The sequence below is a fragment of the Bombyx mandarina genome, chromosome 19, assembly GCF_030267445.1.
Source record: "Bombyx mandarina strain Sakado chromosome 19, ASM3026744v2".
Lineage (NCBI taxonomy): Eukaryota > Metazoa > Arthropoda > Insecta > Lepidoptera > Bombycidae > Bombyx > Bombyx mandarina.
The window spans coordinates 4,993,794-5,013,089 of NC_143225.1; the positions used below are offsets into that span (position 1 = coordinate 4,993,794).

General features: G+C 40.5%; 2 protein-coding genes across 2 annotated transcripts in view; both read left to right on the forward strand.

Moving 5' to 3' along the window:
- LOC149500821 (uncharacterized) overlaps positions 1–17,987 on the forward strand; it is a 49,200-nt gene extending 31,213 nt beyond the window's left edge. The window contains exon 2 of the mRNA XM_089735569.1: positions 13,680–17,987. Within this exon, the coding sequence (XP_089591695.1) occupies positions 14,077–17,496 (3,420 nt within the window). The 5' untranslated portion in view covers positions 13,680–14,076 and the 3' untranslated portion in view covers positions 17,497–17,987. The remainder of the gene's footprint in view (positions 1–13,679) is intronic.
- Gcat (Glycine C-acetyltransferase) lies at positions 205–12,942 on the forward strand. The gene is made up of 9 exons (XM_028172168.2): positions 205–362; positions 3,429–3,589; positions 5,076–5,141; positions 5,282–5,383; positions 6,985–7,192; positions 8,534–8,714; positions 9,305–9,497; positions 10,075–10,252; positions 11,546–12,942. The coding sequence occupies exons 1-9, from the start codon at positions 332–334 to the stop codon at positions 11,704–11,706; spliced, it is 1,281 nt and encodes a 426-aa protein (XP_028027969.2). The 5' UTR covers positions 205–331; the 3' UTR covers positions 11,707–12,942.
- Positions 17,988–19,296: the final 1,309 nt, after the last annotated feature.

The window sequence follows — 19,296 nt, forward strand, 5'->3', positions numbered from 1 at the left end:
TAAATTAACCGTAATATTTAGAGATGGTCACGCAACAGTCACAATATTCAATTAAAATTCTCGGAACGACCTTCGTATAAGGACACAACAGTTATCTTTTCAAAAACCACTCGATCAGAAAAGTAATTTTGCACCGAGCATCTATTATGGAATTCGAATAGTCGAAATTATTTAGATCAATGGATCACAATCACACAATTATTACCTAAGCTGCAGCGGCTACGCTCTTCATATCAAGTTGCGTGACTGGTCCGGCCGGTGCAGCCCCGCTAGCCCGACGCCCGCGCCTCCATTCCGCCGGCAACGGAGCGGCGCGCCCCCATTCGTCGCCATGGCTCTGCGCTCGCAGCTACTACGCAACGGTACGTTTCTGACATTTTATATTTCAATTCAATAACAATTAACCAACAATAATTTTCCTCACTTTTAGTTGATCTCCTAATATTATATTAAACTGAAAGATACCGACTTTGCATGTTCTATGAACTTTCGTGTGTTTGTGTTGTTTTAATATTTTATACTGCTTGTTATCATGTAAATTAACATAAGGCTGTATAAGGTGGCTGTGATAAAACATGAATGTTTTGCTGAACTAGATGTTATAGGAATTTGTGCTATAGTAAAATAAAATATAGGTATACAAGTAATTTTAATTTAAGGAAATGTCATACATATTGTAAAATTGTTCTAATAATGCTTACCTAAGTAAATTCATTGTGTGTTACATGAATATCTCTAGGCGCTAATTTAATACGATTCTTACGTTAAAATGGCGCGTCTTTGTCGAGTAACAAGTATACCTAAACCTATAAAGTATGTATGTACCTACATGCCTGTTAATATTTTGGCAAAGTCCATTCCACATATTATAGTATTCGTAAAATTAATTGACTTTAATGATGAAAATAAGTAACAGAGACAGGAAGATATTTGTTAATGCAAAAATAATACATTTTTTTCAAAATTACCATCTACATATTTGCTTTTTCCTTACCTATTCTAGAGGGGTCCTCTCGAGGGGTTAATGATTATAGACTACGACGGCAATGAACATGTGCCGTATGCCGTATTGTTACACAGACCTTGAAAAAAAAAAACGTTTAGCACGTTATAGTAACCGGCAAACATCTTGAGCAAATGACCTTGACTGCGCAGAACCGAATTTTAGATCACTTTGGTGGTGAGGGTGAGGGGCGACGGCAGGGGAAATCGTATCGAGCGCGTTATTGGTAGATCAGTCGAACCCTGCGCCCCGCACCGCGCCCTCATTCCGCTCGCTCCCAAAAGTACGCTTGCGTACAGTGAAAAATCTATCGTTATTAATCGTTAAGTTATTTGTTATAATTGCTTGTTGACTTTGTTGCCATTGCTATTTGTTGAGTGTTTGTTGATTTTTTATAAAAAATACACTATGCCGCGACAAACTGGTGTAGTAATCAAAAGAAAGGGTAGAAAAATTGTGTACGACGTATATTGCTTCATTATAAAACAGGGGAAGAATGATATGGAAAAAGTAAAACAGACTTCGGAAGCAACAAAAACATCAGTGAGTACTGTTAGGTGCATTATTAACGAAGCTAAAGGCTCTGGCTTGCTCGCCGTGTTTGGGACTCCGGGTAAGAAAAGATCAGGGAAGAAGAAAGTTACCGGAATGGATAGTTTCGTTCAATCTGTAATAAAAAGATGTAATCATAATAACTACATAACAAGCAGCGAAACTCCGTACCGTAGAAAGGCTTCGAAAAATTTAAAGAAGATATACATTTTAATGGCTCGAATGAAGTTTACGACGAATTATGAAAGAGCTAGGCTTCAGATGAAAAAAAAAACAGAAAATAATCGGAAGCTGGTAATTGAAAAAAGTAACATTCGATTACTACGAATCGAATATCTTAAAAAAATAATTAATTAGACAAAAAAGAAGATCGAACGACCGAGTTGTAAACTACACCGATGAGCCCTATGTCGACTCATCACGATGATGGCGACTCGGGTGATGAAAACAGTGATGATGACGATGGTCAAGATTATGATAACGAAAAAAAATTACAAATACCAGCTTCGCTTCAACTGAACCAAGACCTGGCAACAGCTCTAGTTTTGACTTAATAGAAGGAATATCTATTTTACCCCAAGATTAAATTATTACAATTATTAACCTATATTTTTTGTTGATGTTCTAATAAATATATAAATAAATACATATGTTGATTTTAATAATTTAATTGCATTATGACGCAGCGTAAATAATGTTTTTGCACGTGAGTGTACCATGCGCAAACTTACCCCCACTACGTCAACAAATGCTCATGAAGTTTGCCGGCTATTATACCAGCTTTGCTTGTCATAATGCCCTATCAGCATTCAACTTTGAAACATCGCGGTTGAAAACAAGGACAATCGCTCAATACAATGAATGCATTTATTGTTATAATGATAAAATAATTTGTTTGGGTTGTTTTTTGTCAAGTTTAGTCTTTATACTTCGTCACCATTTCACGTGTACATATGATTGGAACAAATACCATTACAAAACATTCACTAGGTACGATTTTTTACGAAACATTTACGTATTTTTTAAGATTCGCTCAGTACTCGAAATTCAATCATAATCACTGGCACCTCCAAGAATTAGAATTTAGATGCATTTTGTGTTATCTTCTAATGTCACTGACAATGAGATTTTTTATTAAATTATTCTTTTCTTATTTTATTTATTGAAAACATTGTAAATTTAAATGGGGATAAGTATAAGTAGCAGAATAGATCAATTCACTGACTTTTCTTTTGTGAAGAAATTAAAACTGACTTTATAATATATATTTTTACTAAAACACTGAATCTAATTTGTAGCTACAAAAAAATAACTGAAGACAAACAGAGAAGTAAATGTGGTATTGAAATATTTTTTTTCCCTACCTATGCTGATAGCCTTATCAGCGTCGCCTTAACTAGTAGGTGAGCTCACGGGGCTCAAGCCTGATGATGTTGCTAAGCCAAACCGTGCTTCGCAGAATCTACCACCGGATCGGAAACGCGACCCACTGAGAAGATTCGGCGAGAAACTCAGTGGGCTGTGTCTGAGGGTTAATGTACTCGTCGAGCCCTTCGTCGCAAGCGACGGGTTCGACGAGAACGATGACCGGTGCTTGAGGTACCTAAAAGCACCGTTAGCGGATCGGGAGGATCCGAAATGTCGTGTTTGGGGCGACGTCAGACTGCTTTCCATTCTGTCCTCAGGATCGGGAATGTAGTTACCGGCGGCCACGATAAGAGGGTTCTCGTGTCGTGCCGCTTTATCGAAGTGGGTGTTGAAATGTTATGTTTTTTTATATTTATATAAATTAAAAGTTATTTTCCGAAGGACGTCTCGATGCATAAATTTTTTTTTTCTTTAATTTTTGATGTCACTTCTTTTATTTTTTCAGTACTGAATGGTACTCAAGTGCGTCATTTACACGAAGTGAAGAGGCAAGAAAGAGCTGGTGTAGCTAAGCTCCGGGATGTGTTAGAGGACCGCCTGCAAGAAATCAAGAGGGCTAAGACTTGGAAACATGAGAGGGTTCTCACATCACCGCAAGACACTAAGGTAAGTGATTACGTAATGATCGATGTTAAAAGTGCAGGCCAATTTTCAATACCCAGTGCGTTTAATATACATACATTAATGTATATAAAAAAAAAACTATCAAATTAGAACTTTGAAAAACTGAACGTTGATACAAAGTGAATGTATACGAAGTATTATAGAACTCCAGATTTGAACCTCATGATACAAGGCTGGTGGCGAGTAACTTTGGTACCTAACTATTCAAAAATGGGTGGACCGTAGTAAGTACTCTTCCCATCTATAGAAAAAAAAAGGAACGGATCGAGTATTCGTGTATATCGATAACGTCGGAAACATACATGAAGATCTTGAAAAAAAAAACGATCATTGTAAGGCTGCAAAACTTGACAACGTGTGAAACAAAAAAAAAAGAAACAATATGAATTCAATTTCGAAACACATGTTATTTATTTTTAAAATAACTCGCGGTCACGTGTGCTCATCAAAATTACTGTAAACAGGTAAAACCGTATAAAGTTCTATACAACTAACGTTTATTAAGTTTTTGACGTTCTTCGGATTTCAGCGTGTTGACATTCATTCCATTGCACATTACCTGATAAGAATGGCTTCGCGAAAACTATGATTACGTAATACAAATAGTCAGTTAGGTAAGTAGTAGTGTGACATTGAGTGTCATTGAAAATACAATGAAGATACAAGACAATCATGTTTTTATTAGTCAACAAAAATACTATAACTAAAATGCTTTTGCCTACGTTTCCATACATATACGCTTATTTATTGGTATAGTAGGTATACTAATTAGATTCCTCTGCTTTTCTTTTTTTTTTCTTTTTAAGTGTGGCAATTAGTTTTTTGCGACGCCATTGTCGGTTATTTAAAGATCTCCAATAATTATTAAGAACGAACAAATATTCTGTTTTATGAAATGTTATGTTATGAGTCGAAATGAGATGAAGTTGATTAAATCGACACTTTAATCAATTAGGATGTAATTAAAAGAAACTAGATGAAGTGAAATGAAAGAAACTTTCAGTGGTTATTTATTGAGACGTTTTCCTTGGACTTTTTGAAAGAGCCCGAGAAGCCACGTCCATGGGCTTTGTTTCATTTTCGTGTTTCATTTTTGTGCACATTCAGAGTTGTTAAACAGTTAATAAACCACTGCTATTACACATTTAAACCTGCAGAAACATTAAGTTAACAAAATAAAACAGTTTAAATAACTGCGCTCTCGCGTTCCCGCCAAAATACCCTCAAAGTGACTCGAAGTTGCCAGTAAAGGCCTTTACTCCGAGCGAATCGATCGGGTGCATAAACAAAAACGTAGTATGATATTTAAAAAAATATTAAACACTTGTCTTGTGCATTATGTATGTATGCCTAAAAAGGTTTATACCTGAAGTTTTCTATTTAGAACGATATCTTTGCCAATTCTTTAAGGAATTATTATTGAAATGTCGTTCCAAATTCATATACACACATTAATTTTGATTCACAGGTGCGGGTCCAAGGTGCTCAAGGAGAATTCCTGAACTTCTGTGCCAACAACTATTTAGGCTTATCGGTAAGTAGATTAAAACTTTTTTAATTAACAGTTAACGGCAGCTTAAATTTATTGAGGTATTTTTTTTTAAATTATATTATCTGTACTATTGAATATATGCGCTACATTAAACTTATCAAGAAATTTAAAACATGTTGCAGAATCATCCTGAAGTCGTTGAAGCGGCTAGAGAAGGTTTGAAGAATTATGGCGCCGGCTTGAGCTCAGTGAGATTTATCTGCGGTACTCAAAGTATACACAAGGTATATTTTTCCTATTGTTTCTTTGTATTATTTTCTCTACGACATAATCCAATAATATATATGTGCTATAATCATTACTGCCAATCAAAAGGTTTTTGTTATTAATCACAAATGTAGAATTCGCAATTCAATCATTTAATCTGTAGGCCCCGTCTCGAGAAACTATACATTTTGTAAGAATAACACCAACAAACTGAGACGCATCTGAGAGTCGAATGATAACACTATCAGGCTAAAACTAGAGGCCCAAATGTTGACGTTTCATGAGTTAGACGCGTTCCATTACCACGAAACACTAGACGACAATGATAATATAACCCGACCAAATGAAATGCTCGGTAGTTTAGTATTACTAGTATTACTAGTAGTAGTTTTAGTATTAGTGTATTTAGTACACGTATGTAACTAACGGCTTATTGAATTTGGGATTATTTGTTGTTGATTGAATTGTCGCTACGCAATAGCATAACTTAGTAGAAGTTCTATGTTTACAAAATTTATAGCTTCTCGTCACGGAGGCAATAGTTTGTTTCAAACAATACACTATGAATATAGATCGTTAACAATTTTCTCAAAGAAGAGGAGATAACTAAGAGGTTAATCTGTCGGTAAATTAATCTGTAAGCTTCGGAATATAATGTCTATTGTGGGACTTTTTGGCGGGAACGCGAGGAATGAAGTGTGATTTGTTTTATTTTGTCTATGTAGTGTTTCTTCAGGTTTAAATGTGTAATAACGGTGGCTTTATAACTGTTTAGAATCTGTGAAAGTGTACAAATATGGGAAAATGAAACAAAGCCGCTGAACGTAACTTCACGGGATCCTCCAAAACTCCACTGACAGTAAATGACCACCATTTTACTGAGATTATATTTCATCCCGTATCCGCTCATCTCATTTCATTTCGTTTTCATTTCATTACATTTCATGCCATTTTTCATATTAATCAACTTCATTTCATAATATCATTTTTCATATAAAAAAAGTTTTCATTACAATTAAAATAAGATTCGACCTAAAGGTCTTAGTTACCTCATAAAATCCCTTAAAAAAAATTAATTAAGTACATCGGTAATATCATTTATTCGAAATCAGTACATAGGTAATTTAATTAATTGCAATAATTTGTTTTCGTGTTGGTCACCGTACGATATATAATATATATTTTTATATTTTTCCTCATCTAAAAATAAAATTTGACTCTGTAATATTAGACGGGACGGCAATTAAACTTAATATTCTACATATAGCGGCCTCGATCTGCCTATGAGCACAACTGAATCATACTCATACATACGAGACAAGAGAAGGGAACTCCGAATTCCAAATACATTTACTTGCTGTCACTTATACTATAAGACGGAGTTCTTTGACATGTATTTTTTTTAAATCCTTTTTTTTAGTTCCCCTATATTATATATTTTGTACTGATGTAATTTAGCCATGTAAGTGTAGCAAATCGTAAACAAAACGTGATCATTTTGTGATAAGACAGTGCCTTTAGCAGCCCAAGGTACAATACGGTTTTTACAAACAGATGATAGGGAGACGGCTTTAGCTAAACCGCTGGGTTAATTTTCGACCATACTTATTAAATCCAGGAGCTAGAGAACCGCCTGTCTCAGTTCCACGGCCGCGAAGACACAATCCTTTACGGGTCTTGTTTCGACGCCAACGCAGGCCTGTTCGAGTCCATGCTGACGCCTGAAGACGCGGTGTTCTCGGACGCTTTGAACCACGCGTCCATAATAGACGGGATCAGGCTCTGCAAGGCGCAGAAATACCGATACCCTCACAGAGATTTGACCGGTAAGAAAACACGATATAAGCCGCGCCAATAAAGAAACGAATCCAAAATGGCGGCGGCGATCGTGCGCTCTCACTCTAAAGTATTGCTGTCTTTAGTCGCACACACCGCGTACTGCATGCAAAGAAAATATCAGTTCTGACTTTGTTGTTGAGCTCGAATTTTTTCACTTTCGAGTTGTGCGACTTATATGACTGGCAGCAAAAGTGTCTATGCAAGTTGCATCCCAGATTAGACACTTCCTTCTCTGCCAGGGCATAAAGTAAAGTAAAGTAAAGTGCATTCTCATTTGGTTTTTTATATTTTTTTTACAATAAACAACTTTTTCTTTCTATCTTTCCTTTTATTTGTTGACCCTACCATGTGTCAGTGCAGATACATAGACGCCATTTTCGATTCGTTCCTTTATTGGCGCGGCTTATACAAAAGCATCCTTATCGACATGTCTTAAACACTTGCACTATTAATCAACTGGTTCTTATCACGTTTTTCATATTTGGTGAGTTCCAGATGTTTTACTGTTTTTTATGCATAATGTTTTATTTATTTAAATTGGTTGTATTAACAAAATGATCAACAATTCAGAATACCGACGAATTGACAGGGAGTCACGTGACAAATGTCACCTCAATTATAGGTTACAAACGACAGTGCAATATTATAGAAGACAATATCATGTAGTAAAAAATAAAAAAAGTAATAATAAAATAATGAAAACTTATGATTACTGAAGTCTTCAGGTAGGACATTAAGGGTCTCTACCTCCTTTCTAGTCCGTTTTTTGGTTATACCCATGGATCTCGATAACTCCCTCCGAGAACATACCTACACACATTTTCAAAACACATTTCTAAATTGAATTCTAGATTCCATGCGCTAGATAAGCTGAATATTTAAAGTAAATTACGTAAACAACTTTCTTTCTCGTTTCAAGTTATATGATACAATGCTATAATTATTGTAGAAGACTATTAGATCAGTCTTCTGAATTATTAGACCACGGACAATCGACATCACGTAAATATTTATTACTAGCCGTAATCGCCCGCTTCGCTGGGCATTTAAAATTAACATTACTATTATTTATTGTCATTATTATTAGGGAGTCCAACACTCATATAAATATTAGCCTATTCATTAAGTACATGAGTTTTGTACATGGATACCAAGTTTCAAGTCAATCAGATGCATGGTTCAGTAGTTATAGCGAAACATCCGTAAAAACCACTATAGATTTATTATAGATATAGTATTATAGATATAGCGCTAGAGACGATCTTGGTGGGAAACAAAAACTCATTTCTCTATATAGCCAATTATAAAAAAAAAACCTTTACCCACAGAATTGGAGCACTTGTTAGCGCACAGCGAAGCAAGAATCAAGCTTATCGTAACAGACGGGGTATTCTCTATGGACGGGACTGTGGCTCCAATAAAAGGTCTGAGGGATCTGGCGGATAAATACAGAGCTTTATTAGTAGTTGATGACAGCCATGCGACCGGCTTCTTCGGGGAAACCGGCCGGTAAGTGTTGTTGTAATTTGTGTTGGTAAAAGTTATGGTCTTGATTAAAACTGAGACCTTAGAACTCTTGTCTCACGGTGGCGGTGAGTGGTGGTGGTCGATAAAAAAACGAGACACTAAACCATAATATTGGTTGCTAATTACGTGGACTCGGGAAAATCGAAGAATATACGATAGCGGATAATTATAGAGAAAACAATGTGATTGCTATAGATGGAGCCACTTGCGCTCCAACAAGTGTTACTGGTGGTAGGACCTCTTGTGAGTCCGCACAGGTAGATACCACCGCCCTGCCTATTTCTGCCGTGAAGCAGCAATGCGTTTCGGTTTGAAGGGTGGGGGTAGCCGTTGTAACTATACTGAGACCTTAGAACTTATATCTCAATGTGGGTGGCGTATTTACGTTGTAGATTTCTATGGGCTCCGGCAATCACATAACACCAGGTGGGCTGTGAGCTCTTCCACCCATCTAAGTAATAAAAAAACGTATTAAAAAAGATTTTAAGACCACGGTACTGTGAGCGACAGTAACCACTCACGGTCACGTGGGCCGTATGCTCTACTACTTAAAAGAGTCCCATTTCGCACAGAGGCACTGAAGAGTATTGCGGTGTTATGGGGGCGGCGGATATCATCTGCTCGACCCTGGGCAAAGCAGTGAGTGGAGCGGCTGGCGGCTATACAACCGGACCGAAAGAGCTGGTCACATTACTGAGGAACGTGTCCAGGCCTTATCTCTTCTCGAACGCGCCTCCACCTCCCGTGGTGGCAGCCTCTTTAAAGGTAAACATACCCACTATTTTTTATGTTTTTATTAATCCACGTCCCATTTGTTTCTGCCGCGATACAGGTATGGGTTTCACGTCACTAGATGGAAGATCGCATTCACGTTGAAAAAATGTATTAATTACCATAAAATTGTTGCATACTTTAAAATTATATTCGTATCTACACTAATATTATAAAGATGAAGAGTTTGTTTGTTTGAACGCGCCAATCTCAGAAACTGTTGGTCTGATTTTAAAATTGTAGATTATTAGAATCGGTTCTTGCATTCTCTAGAAATCATGTTACCATGTGAAAAATGGTCGTCGAGGTCGAAGAGGAGTTTATTACTCTTCTTTTGAAGTCGGTTAAAACGCGTGATTTTGGTACCTTAAATAGCTTCTAAACATTTATAGTCAAAAATATTTTCACCTTCTACGTAAATAAAGTCGCGGGTAAAATTAAACGTTATCCCAAAGTAACTACATATTCCACGCGGACGAAATCGCGGGCAAAAGCTAGTATCTGATAATTTAGCATCCGCTCTCAGATCCCATGTCCTGATGTGTGTATACATAAGATACTTTTTATTCAGTCTCTAGACTTGGTAGAACGTAGCGGAGAACTCCGTCAGCGTCTACGCCAGAACACGACAGCTTTCCGTGAAGGACTGAAGGCGGCCGGCCTCACTGTGGCAGGAGACGACCATCCCATTTGTCCGGTAATGGTTGGAGAAGCATCACTGGCTGTGGACTTGGCTTCAGGAATGTTAGGTGAGGAAAATAATGGTGTCCTTCTTTGATCATTTGAAGTCGTCGTGGCATAAAGGATAAGATGTCCGGTGCATTCGTGTTGAGCGATGCACCCCGGTGTTCGAATCCCGCAGGCGGGTACCAATTTTCCTAATGAAATACGTACTTGACAAATGTTCACGATTGACTTCCACGGTGAAGGAATAACATCGTGTAATAAAAATCAAATCCGGCAAAATTATAATTTGCGTAATTACTGGTGGTAGGACCTCTTGTGTTCCGGACGGGCAGTACCACCACCCTGCCTATTTCTGCCGTGAAGCAGTAATGCGTTTCGGTTTGAAGGGTGGGGCAGCCGTTGTAACTATACTGAGACCTTAGAACTTATATCTCAAGGTGGGTGGCGGTAGTTACGTTTTAGATGTATATGGGCTCCGGTAACCACTTAAGAATAAAAAAAAAATCGATCTGATCTATATGTGTGGTAAGTCAATGAGTACTGCTGTATAATGTAATTGACTCTTCGAGCTTATCGTCGTTGTCAAACCAAAATCTGCTATGTGCACTTTTTGAGATTTTAACTTTTTGACCTTTTCGTATAGTTCAGAGACCTATCTACCGTATAAAAAAACTGTTGTGTTTTTTTTTAAGTTTTAAGCTTTAATGTTTATCTATGGTTTTCATTTAATATAGTTCTTAATAGTTCACCTTCATATAAAATTTTATACGAAAATATTTTTACTCGTTAATTCAAAATAGAGTTTTTGCACATAGCAGATTTTGGTTTGACAGCGACGTTAAGTCCCATGCTAGATGGCCACATGCCTATAACGTCAATGGACTGAGGAAACCACGGAATATGCAAGTGAACTCGTCTTCATATAATCTTTTCGCATTTAAAGTGTACAATTTCCAAAAATATTCGAAATTCAGTTAAAATATGCGGAATCATTTGGTATCATGAATATTTTTCTCATAAATACTGTCAAAAGAGCGTAGTTTAGTATAATTTTTTTTTTTTAGTTTACCATGTTTTGATTGCTATTAACAAAATTAATATATAATTTTATCATACTTTAAAAGACGGATAATGTAACTGGTAAAAAATTCAAAATAAACATTGCAAAGATGATTAATATTAAAAATATCACATGTTAAACCTTTAAAACGCTCTCCTGTAAAATTAGGAAGTTTTGAGATTATACAGTTTTATTGCGAGAAGACGATATACCTATAGCAACAAAAAAGTGTAAAATTCATAATGGTCGAATTTCGACCTCTATCGATATTAATTTTCATTATTGTCTCCTCCAGAGCGTGGTGTCTACGTGGTCGCCTTCAGCTACCCCGTGGTGCCGAAGGGCGCGGCGCGAGTGCGGGTGCAACTGAGCGCGGCGCACTCGCCCGGTGACGTCACCCGAGCGGTGCAAGCCTTCGCAGAGGTCGCTAAAAACGTAGGCATCGTTAAGAATTAATATTTTAAAATTCGAAACTAATTTCTTAACGTTTTTAGGAACATTTAAAAATAACGGCGTGCGTGCAACTTGGCGCACGTGAATGAAGTGAAACTTCTTTTTCGATGTGTAGTATTGTGTGGTTTTCTTCATTTTTCAGCCTTAAATCAGATTGCTCTTGTAATAGCGAATGCTGTGTATAAGAGATGCGACATCTTCAACATTTTTACTATATATTTTTTTAATTATAGATAGAAGAATATATTTTTTAAATATTTCATTAAGATATAGGACGCTACGCGTTACTAGCGCTCGCGCTGACCTATAGCGTTGTCTACGCGCATGCGTTCGAGTGCCACGCATCTACTCTCGCTCTGTATTTCCCCTCCCCAGGAGCGTTAAACATTTAACGCAACCTTGTTGAAAGTCGCATTAGAAGTTTCACTTCAATAAAAGCTGACAGTTTTCTCGACATAACCTATAAAGTTGCCGTTTTATAATACTGGCCATTTTAAACGTCATTAATGTATCGCGAGCAATAAATTCTAAATTCAAATATAGTGTTGTAATTTTTTTATCAATATGGATATAATACGAATAATTATGGAGCACATGTTCCGTAACGGTAGCAATGCTGCATAAATGGCTCACAACATTAATGACGTGTACGTAGTGAACTACAAACGAACGCACGACTCGTTATTGGCTTGAACGCTTTCGACACGGAAATTTTGATCTAAAAATGAACTCTATGGTCGTGTGAAAAAACCTATGAAGAGGTCGTTGGCTCACGTATATCTGACTTATTCAAGAAAGGTATTGCAAAAACCACAACTGCGTTGTCAAAGATGCATCGATAGTGATGGCAAATTTTAAATTATAAAAATAACTTATTAAAAAAAATTATTAGCTTTCTGTATACTAAACGGCAATTTCGTAGGAAAATACCTAATATTTCTAATGGAAACTCATTAGTGACTAAAAAAGCTGAAGTGAATCAAAAAAAATTTACAACTGAAAACACACTTATCTATCTATGCGTCTATGAATGTGATTCTTTACTATTGACTTCAAATCAACAATAGGTTCTATGCTGGGTAATGTTTTTCCAGTAATAGTTTCATAGCCTACCCACTAACGATATTGCATTTGAATTAATTGTATTTTTGACATATTTATTTTATTCTAATGTAAATACAATCAAAGGTTCTCATCCACATAATCATGTGACTGAATAAATATATTTTGTTATTAAAACACTTTGGTTTTATTTTGGTTAATGAGACTTTTCTCACATACATATTGATTGAAGGAATCAACCACAACCGTCTGATTTTTGGTTTCATCTTAATCCCACACGGCCCTACTTCCACAATGACCCTTCGTTATGGTATGGCACCACTAAAAACATTAATTAGTTTGGATTAACATTGCTGTGCGAACTCACTGGTGGTAGGACCTCTTGTGAGTCCGCGCGGGTGGGTACCACCACCCTGCCTATTTCTGCCGTGAAGCAGTAATGCGTTTCGGTTTGAAGGGTGGGGCAGCCGTTGTAACTATACTTGAGACCTTCTAACTTGTATCTCAAGGTGGGTGGCGCATTTACGTTGTGGATGTCTATGGGCTCCAGTAACCACTTTACACCAGGTGGACTGTGAGCTCGTCCACCCATCTAAGCAAAAAAAAACTCAAGAAAACGTATTTGTCAAACTCACTGCAAACGAGAATTAGATGTAAACCTTAGTCCATAGCATCAGACCCTAAACACATCATTACGGATCCTCCCGATCCATTAACGGTGCTTTTACCTCAAGCACCAATCACCGTCCTCGCCGAACCCATCGCTTGCGACGAAGGGCTCGACGAGTAAATTAACCTATAGACACAGCCCACTGAGTTTCTCGCCGGATCTTCTGTGAGCTTCATCTACGACAGTAAAATAAAAAACATCTTTAAATTTCCATCTACCTGCATATAAAAAATAGATACTATAGCAACCCTAACGCCTGCCGCGTCGTCAGCCGCGTCTGATCGCGCGCCGCGACCAATCAGGGACTCTCGTTGTCGGTTCCCGGCGCGATTCAAAGAGTAGCGACCGAGTGGCTTTCCTTTTGGCAAGCCGCGCGTGCGCCTTTACTGGCGCCGAGAGTTCACCCGCAACCACCGAAGCTTACACACGAGAATACGTCCGCACCTCGCTCGCTACCATTCCTTTTCGAACTTGTTTGTGGGACCCTCTGGAGTATTCATACCCAGTGCTCCAGCTGGACAACACAAAACTGGCGCCTCAACGTGGTAAGGACAACACAAAACTGGCGCCTCAACGTGGTAAGGAAAATCTAGCGGTGAGTCGACGAATCGTACCGGTTTTGCCAATACAATTGTGAACTCATGGTCATGGTGAACACTCGAAGTGATAACCGTGCTAGCCGAAATCGCAGGGATGATGATGCAACGGACCCGTCGTCTGTCCGCGTCCCGCGATCGGTCTCCCCGAGCGCGTCCGCCGCCCAAGAAAATGGCGCCGGCGACGCCTCGCGCACAATCTACGAGTCCTTTCGAGAAGCATCTACGAGCGCGTCTCCCGCCTGCGAAATCGGCGCTGCTGACGCCTCGCGCTCCAATCACCACAACCGATCCGGCGACAGCCACGTGGCCCCCGCCGAAGCCACCTTCTCCAGCGAGCACGTGTCAACAATAGTAGAGGCACTACAGCGGAGCCAAACAGAGGTTTTGAAATCATTATTTGAAACGATACGGCACAACACATCAACACCAGTGCCCGCATCACATGCACACGCGAACTTCGCCCGATGTACCACGCGCTTTAGTGGGACTGCAGGTGAGTCGCTTGATGCCTTCCTGGATGCGGCCGAGGCCTATCGCGACTGCTCCGACATCTCGGATGAGAACGCTGTCCGGGGATTGTCGATGCTGTTGTGCGGCGACGCTGCCGTCTGGTGGCTGGGTGTGAAGTCCTCCATATCTTCGTGGTGCGATGCCGTATCAGCCCTACGAGACGCTTTCGGTGATCGCAGACCTCCACACCGTATATACGCTCAACTATTCAAACGAGGTCAACAAAACGATGAAAGAACGGACCGTTTCATCGCTGCGACGCGCGCTCTTCTCGCGAAGCTACCTGCCGGCGACCTAAGCGAGAAAGTCCAGCTGGACATGATCTACGGACTCCTCAGCCGCCGCGTACGGGAGAGACTTCGCCGCGACGAAGTAAGTTCATTCGACGTGCTCCTGCAAAGAGCGCGCCAAATTGAAGACGCGACGGACGAACTTCGCTACGATCACGATGCCTCAAGACCAACGGGAGAATTAGCAAGAAAACCATACGAGTCGACGACCGGCACCGGACGCACCCGCCCTCCGCCAGCAGTAGCAGCGCGCACGGCCGCGTGCGCTCCGAGCGGCGCCGCCCCCGGCCACGAGCCCGCGACGCAGCCGCCGCTTGTTACCGGAACGCCGCGTGTATTTGACTCCGTCGAAAAGAAGCGACGCCCGAAATGTTCGTATTGCCATTTCTTCGGTCACGAGAAGAACCAGTGTCGTAAATTAGATTCAAAACAAGGTGATCAATCTCATACTAACTTATTTAAAAATAAAACTCACTCGAAATCTAGTGAAAGTGAAGTTAAAAGTGATCAGTCATTTTATTGTGTCGATTCAAAAGTGTGTTTTGAATTTGAAAACGCCAAATCAGTAAAAGACCATATTCATAGTTCTAATTTAGTGCATGAAACTTGTATACCTATTTTGCCAAATAGTGATGCATGCACTGATACCTACACACAGTATAAACAGCGGCGAATTCCACAAAATTATAATTTTGCTGCCCATAATTCAAATCGTTCGCGGTTTAAGGTTATTGATAACAGTGATAATTCCGATCGACCTCATATTGATCGCCCAGGTTCTTCTCGAAAAAAGAACCACAATATCACTGCATGCAACACGAAATGCATAACATGTAATCGATCGAGTGACGATAGCCAAAATAATGATAGTCCGAGCGAAAACATTACTCATGTTAACCCTTCGGCCGTCACAACTAAAAATGTTAACTCTTTGGTTGCCGAACGTAAAAATGATAATTTTTTTTTCAACAAAAATAATAATTTGGATATGTTTTCTAGCGTCGACGGACATCTTTGCCGCAATGCCAATACAAACGGGCAATGTCAAACATTAACCTGCGCGGTCGCAGAGGATTCAAATTTTGTTCATCAAAGATGTCCGGGCGACAGTAAGATTTGTATACCATTATTTGAAAATTATTGTGATAAAAACGGGATAAACCCGAATTTTCCGAAATATGGGAATAAGCGTGATGTAATGGGATTTGATTGTTTTTATGGTTGCGGCGGAGATGACGATCTTACGGGACCCCCTATTGGTCGTGACGTACGGCCGATTTTTAACATAAATATACTGGGTTTTGACGGCACCGCTTTAATAGACACAGCTGCAAAACACTGCATCGCGGGTCATACGCTATACGCTCTCCTCCAGCAGAACAACCATCCTCTCCGCGTTTCCTCTCAACGAGTCAGACTTGCCGATGGTGTGGTGCGCATTATGGACGTTTTTACCACCACACTCGATGTACGCCTAGAGACGACAATTATTTCCACTCCATTCCTCATATTTCCTGAATCCACCAATAATGAAACGTTATTAGGAATAGATTTTATTACCGCAGCTGGAGTAGTAATCGACTTCAAAGAAGAGGTTTGGTTCTTCAGTGATGATGCGATGGTAAAATATAATCTGTGTTTCGAACCTAAGTCGCGCAAAGTTTCCTGCGCCGCTACAGACATCCTTAGGGATGACGAAGGTACTCACCTTACGCTAGCTGAGCGGCAAGCGCTCGCTGACGTACTGGACAGGCACGCACACATCTTCAGAGCAGGGGGAGGTCCAACTCCGTTTGCTGAGCATCGCATCGAAACAGGTGAGCATGCACCAATTTCAGTACCTCCTTACCGTTTAAATCCTTCAAAGAAACAGCTGATGAAAGAAGAAATAGATAAAATGCTACAGGACGATATAATAGAAGAGTGTGAATCTGCCTGGTCTTCTCCGGCGCTCATGGTACCGAAGTCTAACGGTAAAATTCGTTTTTGCGTCGATTATAGACGCCTCAACGCGATAACAAAGGCCGATTCATACCCCATGCCCAGCATAGATGAGTTGCTTCAGAGCACGAAGAGAGACTGTTTTATGAGTACGCTTGATCTCCGATCCTCATACTGGCAACTCAACGTTAGGGAGTGCGACAGAGACAAGACTGCCTTTGTCTGTCCGTTGGGTACCTTTCGTTTCAAAAGAATGCCGTTCGGATTGCGCAACGCGCCAGCTACCTTCCAACGACTCATCGATCGTTTGTGTTCCTGCGCCGCGTTACAGGAGGTAACTATTTTAAGGTACTTGGATGATCTGTGTATAATATCTCAAGGGTACCAGCGCCATCTACAGGACCTAGAAACAGTTTTCAATCGTCTTGCGGAATTCAACCTACACCTCAACAGAGAGAAGTGCATTTTCGCAAGACAGAGCGTCAAGTACTTGGGGCATGTCATTACACAAGAAGGCGTTTCTACCGACCCTGAAAAGGTAAGCGCTGTGCTCGAAATGAAAGAGCCGAGTAATCTTAAACACCTCAGGACATTCTTGCAAACATGCTCCTGGTTCCGAAAATTCATTCCAAATTTTTCTAAAGTCGCCGAACCCCTGACACGCCTTACGAGAAAAAAACCAAATCTGGATCTGGGGCGCAGAGCAGGTGAGAGCGTTTGAAGAGCTGAAGCGTCTTTTGACCACAGCTCCCATACTAATACAGGCCGACTTTAGCCTCCCCTTCATCCTGCGTACGGATGCAAGTGACTACGCCTTGGGCGCTGTTCTATTACAGGGTGACGGAAATCAGGAGAGGCCAATCGAGTACGCTAGCCGTCTCCTTAATGCGGCTGAGCGAAACTATTCAACCACTGAGCGAGAGGCTCTCGCTGTGGTGTGGGCGGTGGAGCGTTTCCGTTCTTACCTAGACGGTAATCCAGTCATCATAGGCAGCGACCACCAACCCCTCCGATGGCTGCTATCGCTGAAATCACCAACGGGCAGGTTAGTTCGTTGGGCTCTAAAGCTTCAAGCTTTTGACATCAAATTTCAATATACCCCGGGGAAGGCAAACGTCGTCGCCGATACGCTGAGCAGACCGGTATGTTCCGATGAATCCCGCAAAGAGTGCGGTGTCTGTTCGGTTATCTGTGACCTACCCACGAAGTCACCAAGCGAAATTCGTGACGAACAGAAGTCAGATCCGGAAGTGTTCAAGGTAATCAAAGATATCGAAGGGACCGACGACGTTGCAGCTCAAAGATGGCTCGACAGAGGCTATGTCATGGACCAAGGTGTGTTATACCGCTTTAACCCAGATTCCGATAGCGAGTCACCTCAACTAGTCATCCCTGCAAACCTAATTCCCTCCATAATCGAAGAACTGCACGACTCACCGACGGCTGGCCATCCAGGTATTGATAGAACTTATCAAAAGATTGCGCAATTGTACTATTTCACAGGGATGCGGAGAATAATCACGGATTATGTGCGAGCCTGCATCCACTGCCAACGCTACAAGGCAAACAACGCCAAACCTCCTGGTCTTCTTCAAACGCCCGTTATGAATCAGCGCAACGAGGTGTTGGCCATCGACTTATTCGGCCCGTTGCCAGTCGGAGAACAGGGGGAGCGTTGGGTGTTTCTTGTAGAAGATACCGCAACCCGATGGATAGAGTTATATGCTTTAAAGGAAGCTACATCTGAAGCTTGTGCTCAGCTCCTAATTGAGGAGTATTTCTTGCGATTTGGTCTACCTCGCAGGATTATTTCAGATAATGGAGTCCAGTTTGTCTCCGCGGTGATGCGACAATGTATGTCTGTTTTGAAAATCAAACAGAACTTTGTCCCATTATACCATCCTGAGGCAAACCCTGCTGAGCGGAAAAATCGAGACCTAAAAGCAATGCTTGCACATCTTGTAGAAGAGGACCACACCTCATGGCCGAAGAAGCTGCCTCTGATCCGCTTTGCTCTGAACGGTGCAAAGTGCCGCACTACAGGTATGTCACCTGCTTATTTATTCTTCGGCAGAGAAATGCGGTCGCCTGTAGAAGTTCAACACGACATTCGTGCTATATTGAATAAAGAAAACTTTGTTCCTCAAATATCACCTTACCTCCGGAACTTCCTAGACTCGTTATCAGCTGTTCGAGAGCGCGTGGAGATACAACAAGATAAAGCAAAGCAGTATGCCGACACTTCACGCAGACCATCCAACACCTTTCAGGTAGGTGATTTGGTTCTCGTCAAGTCCCACTTTCTCAGCAAAGGATCGAAGGACCTTACTGCCAAGTTTCTTCCACGCCGCGACGGTCCCTATATTATTGCCCAAAAAGTCAGTCCTACGACTTACACAATCGCAACCCCCGAACAGCCTGATATTATATTAGGGAAATACCATACCCAAGACCTTACCTGTTATCACGGTAACAAAGACTCCTTACCCAAACCTGTGATTCCTAAGAGGAAACGTGGACG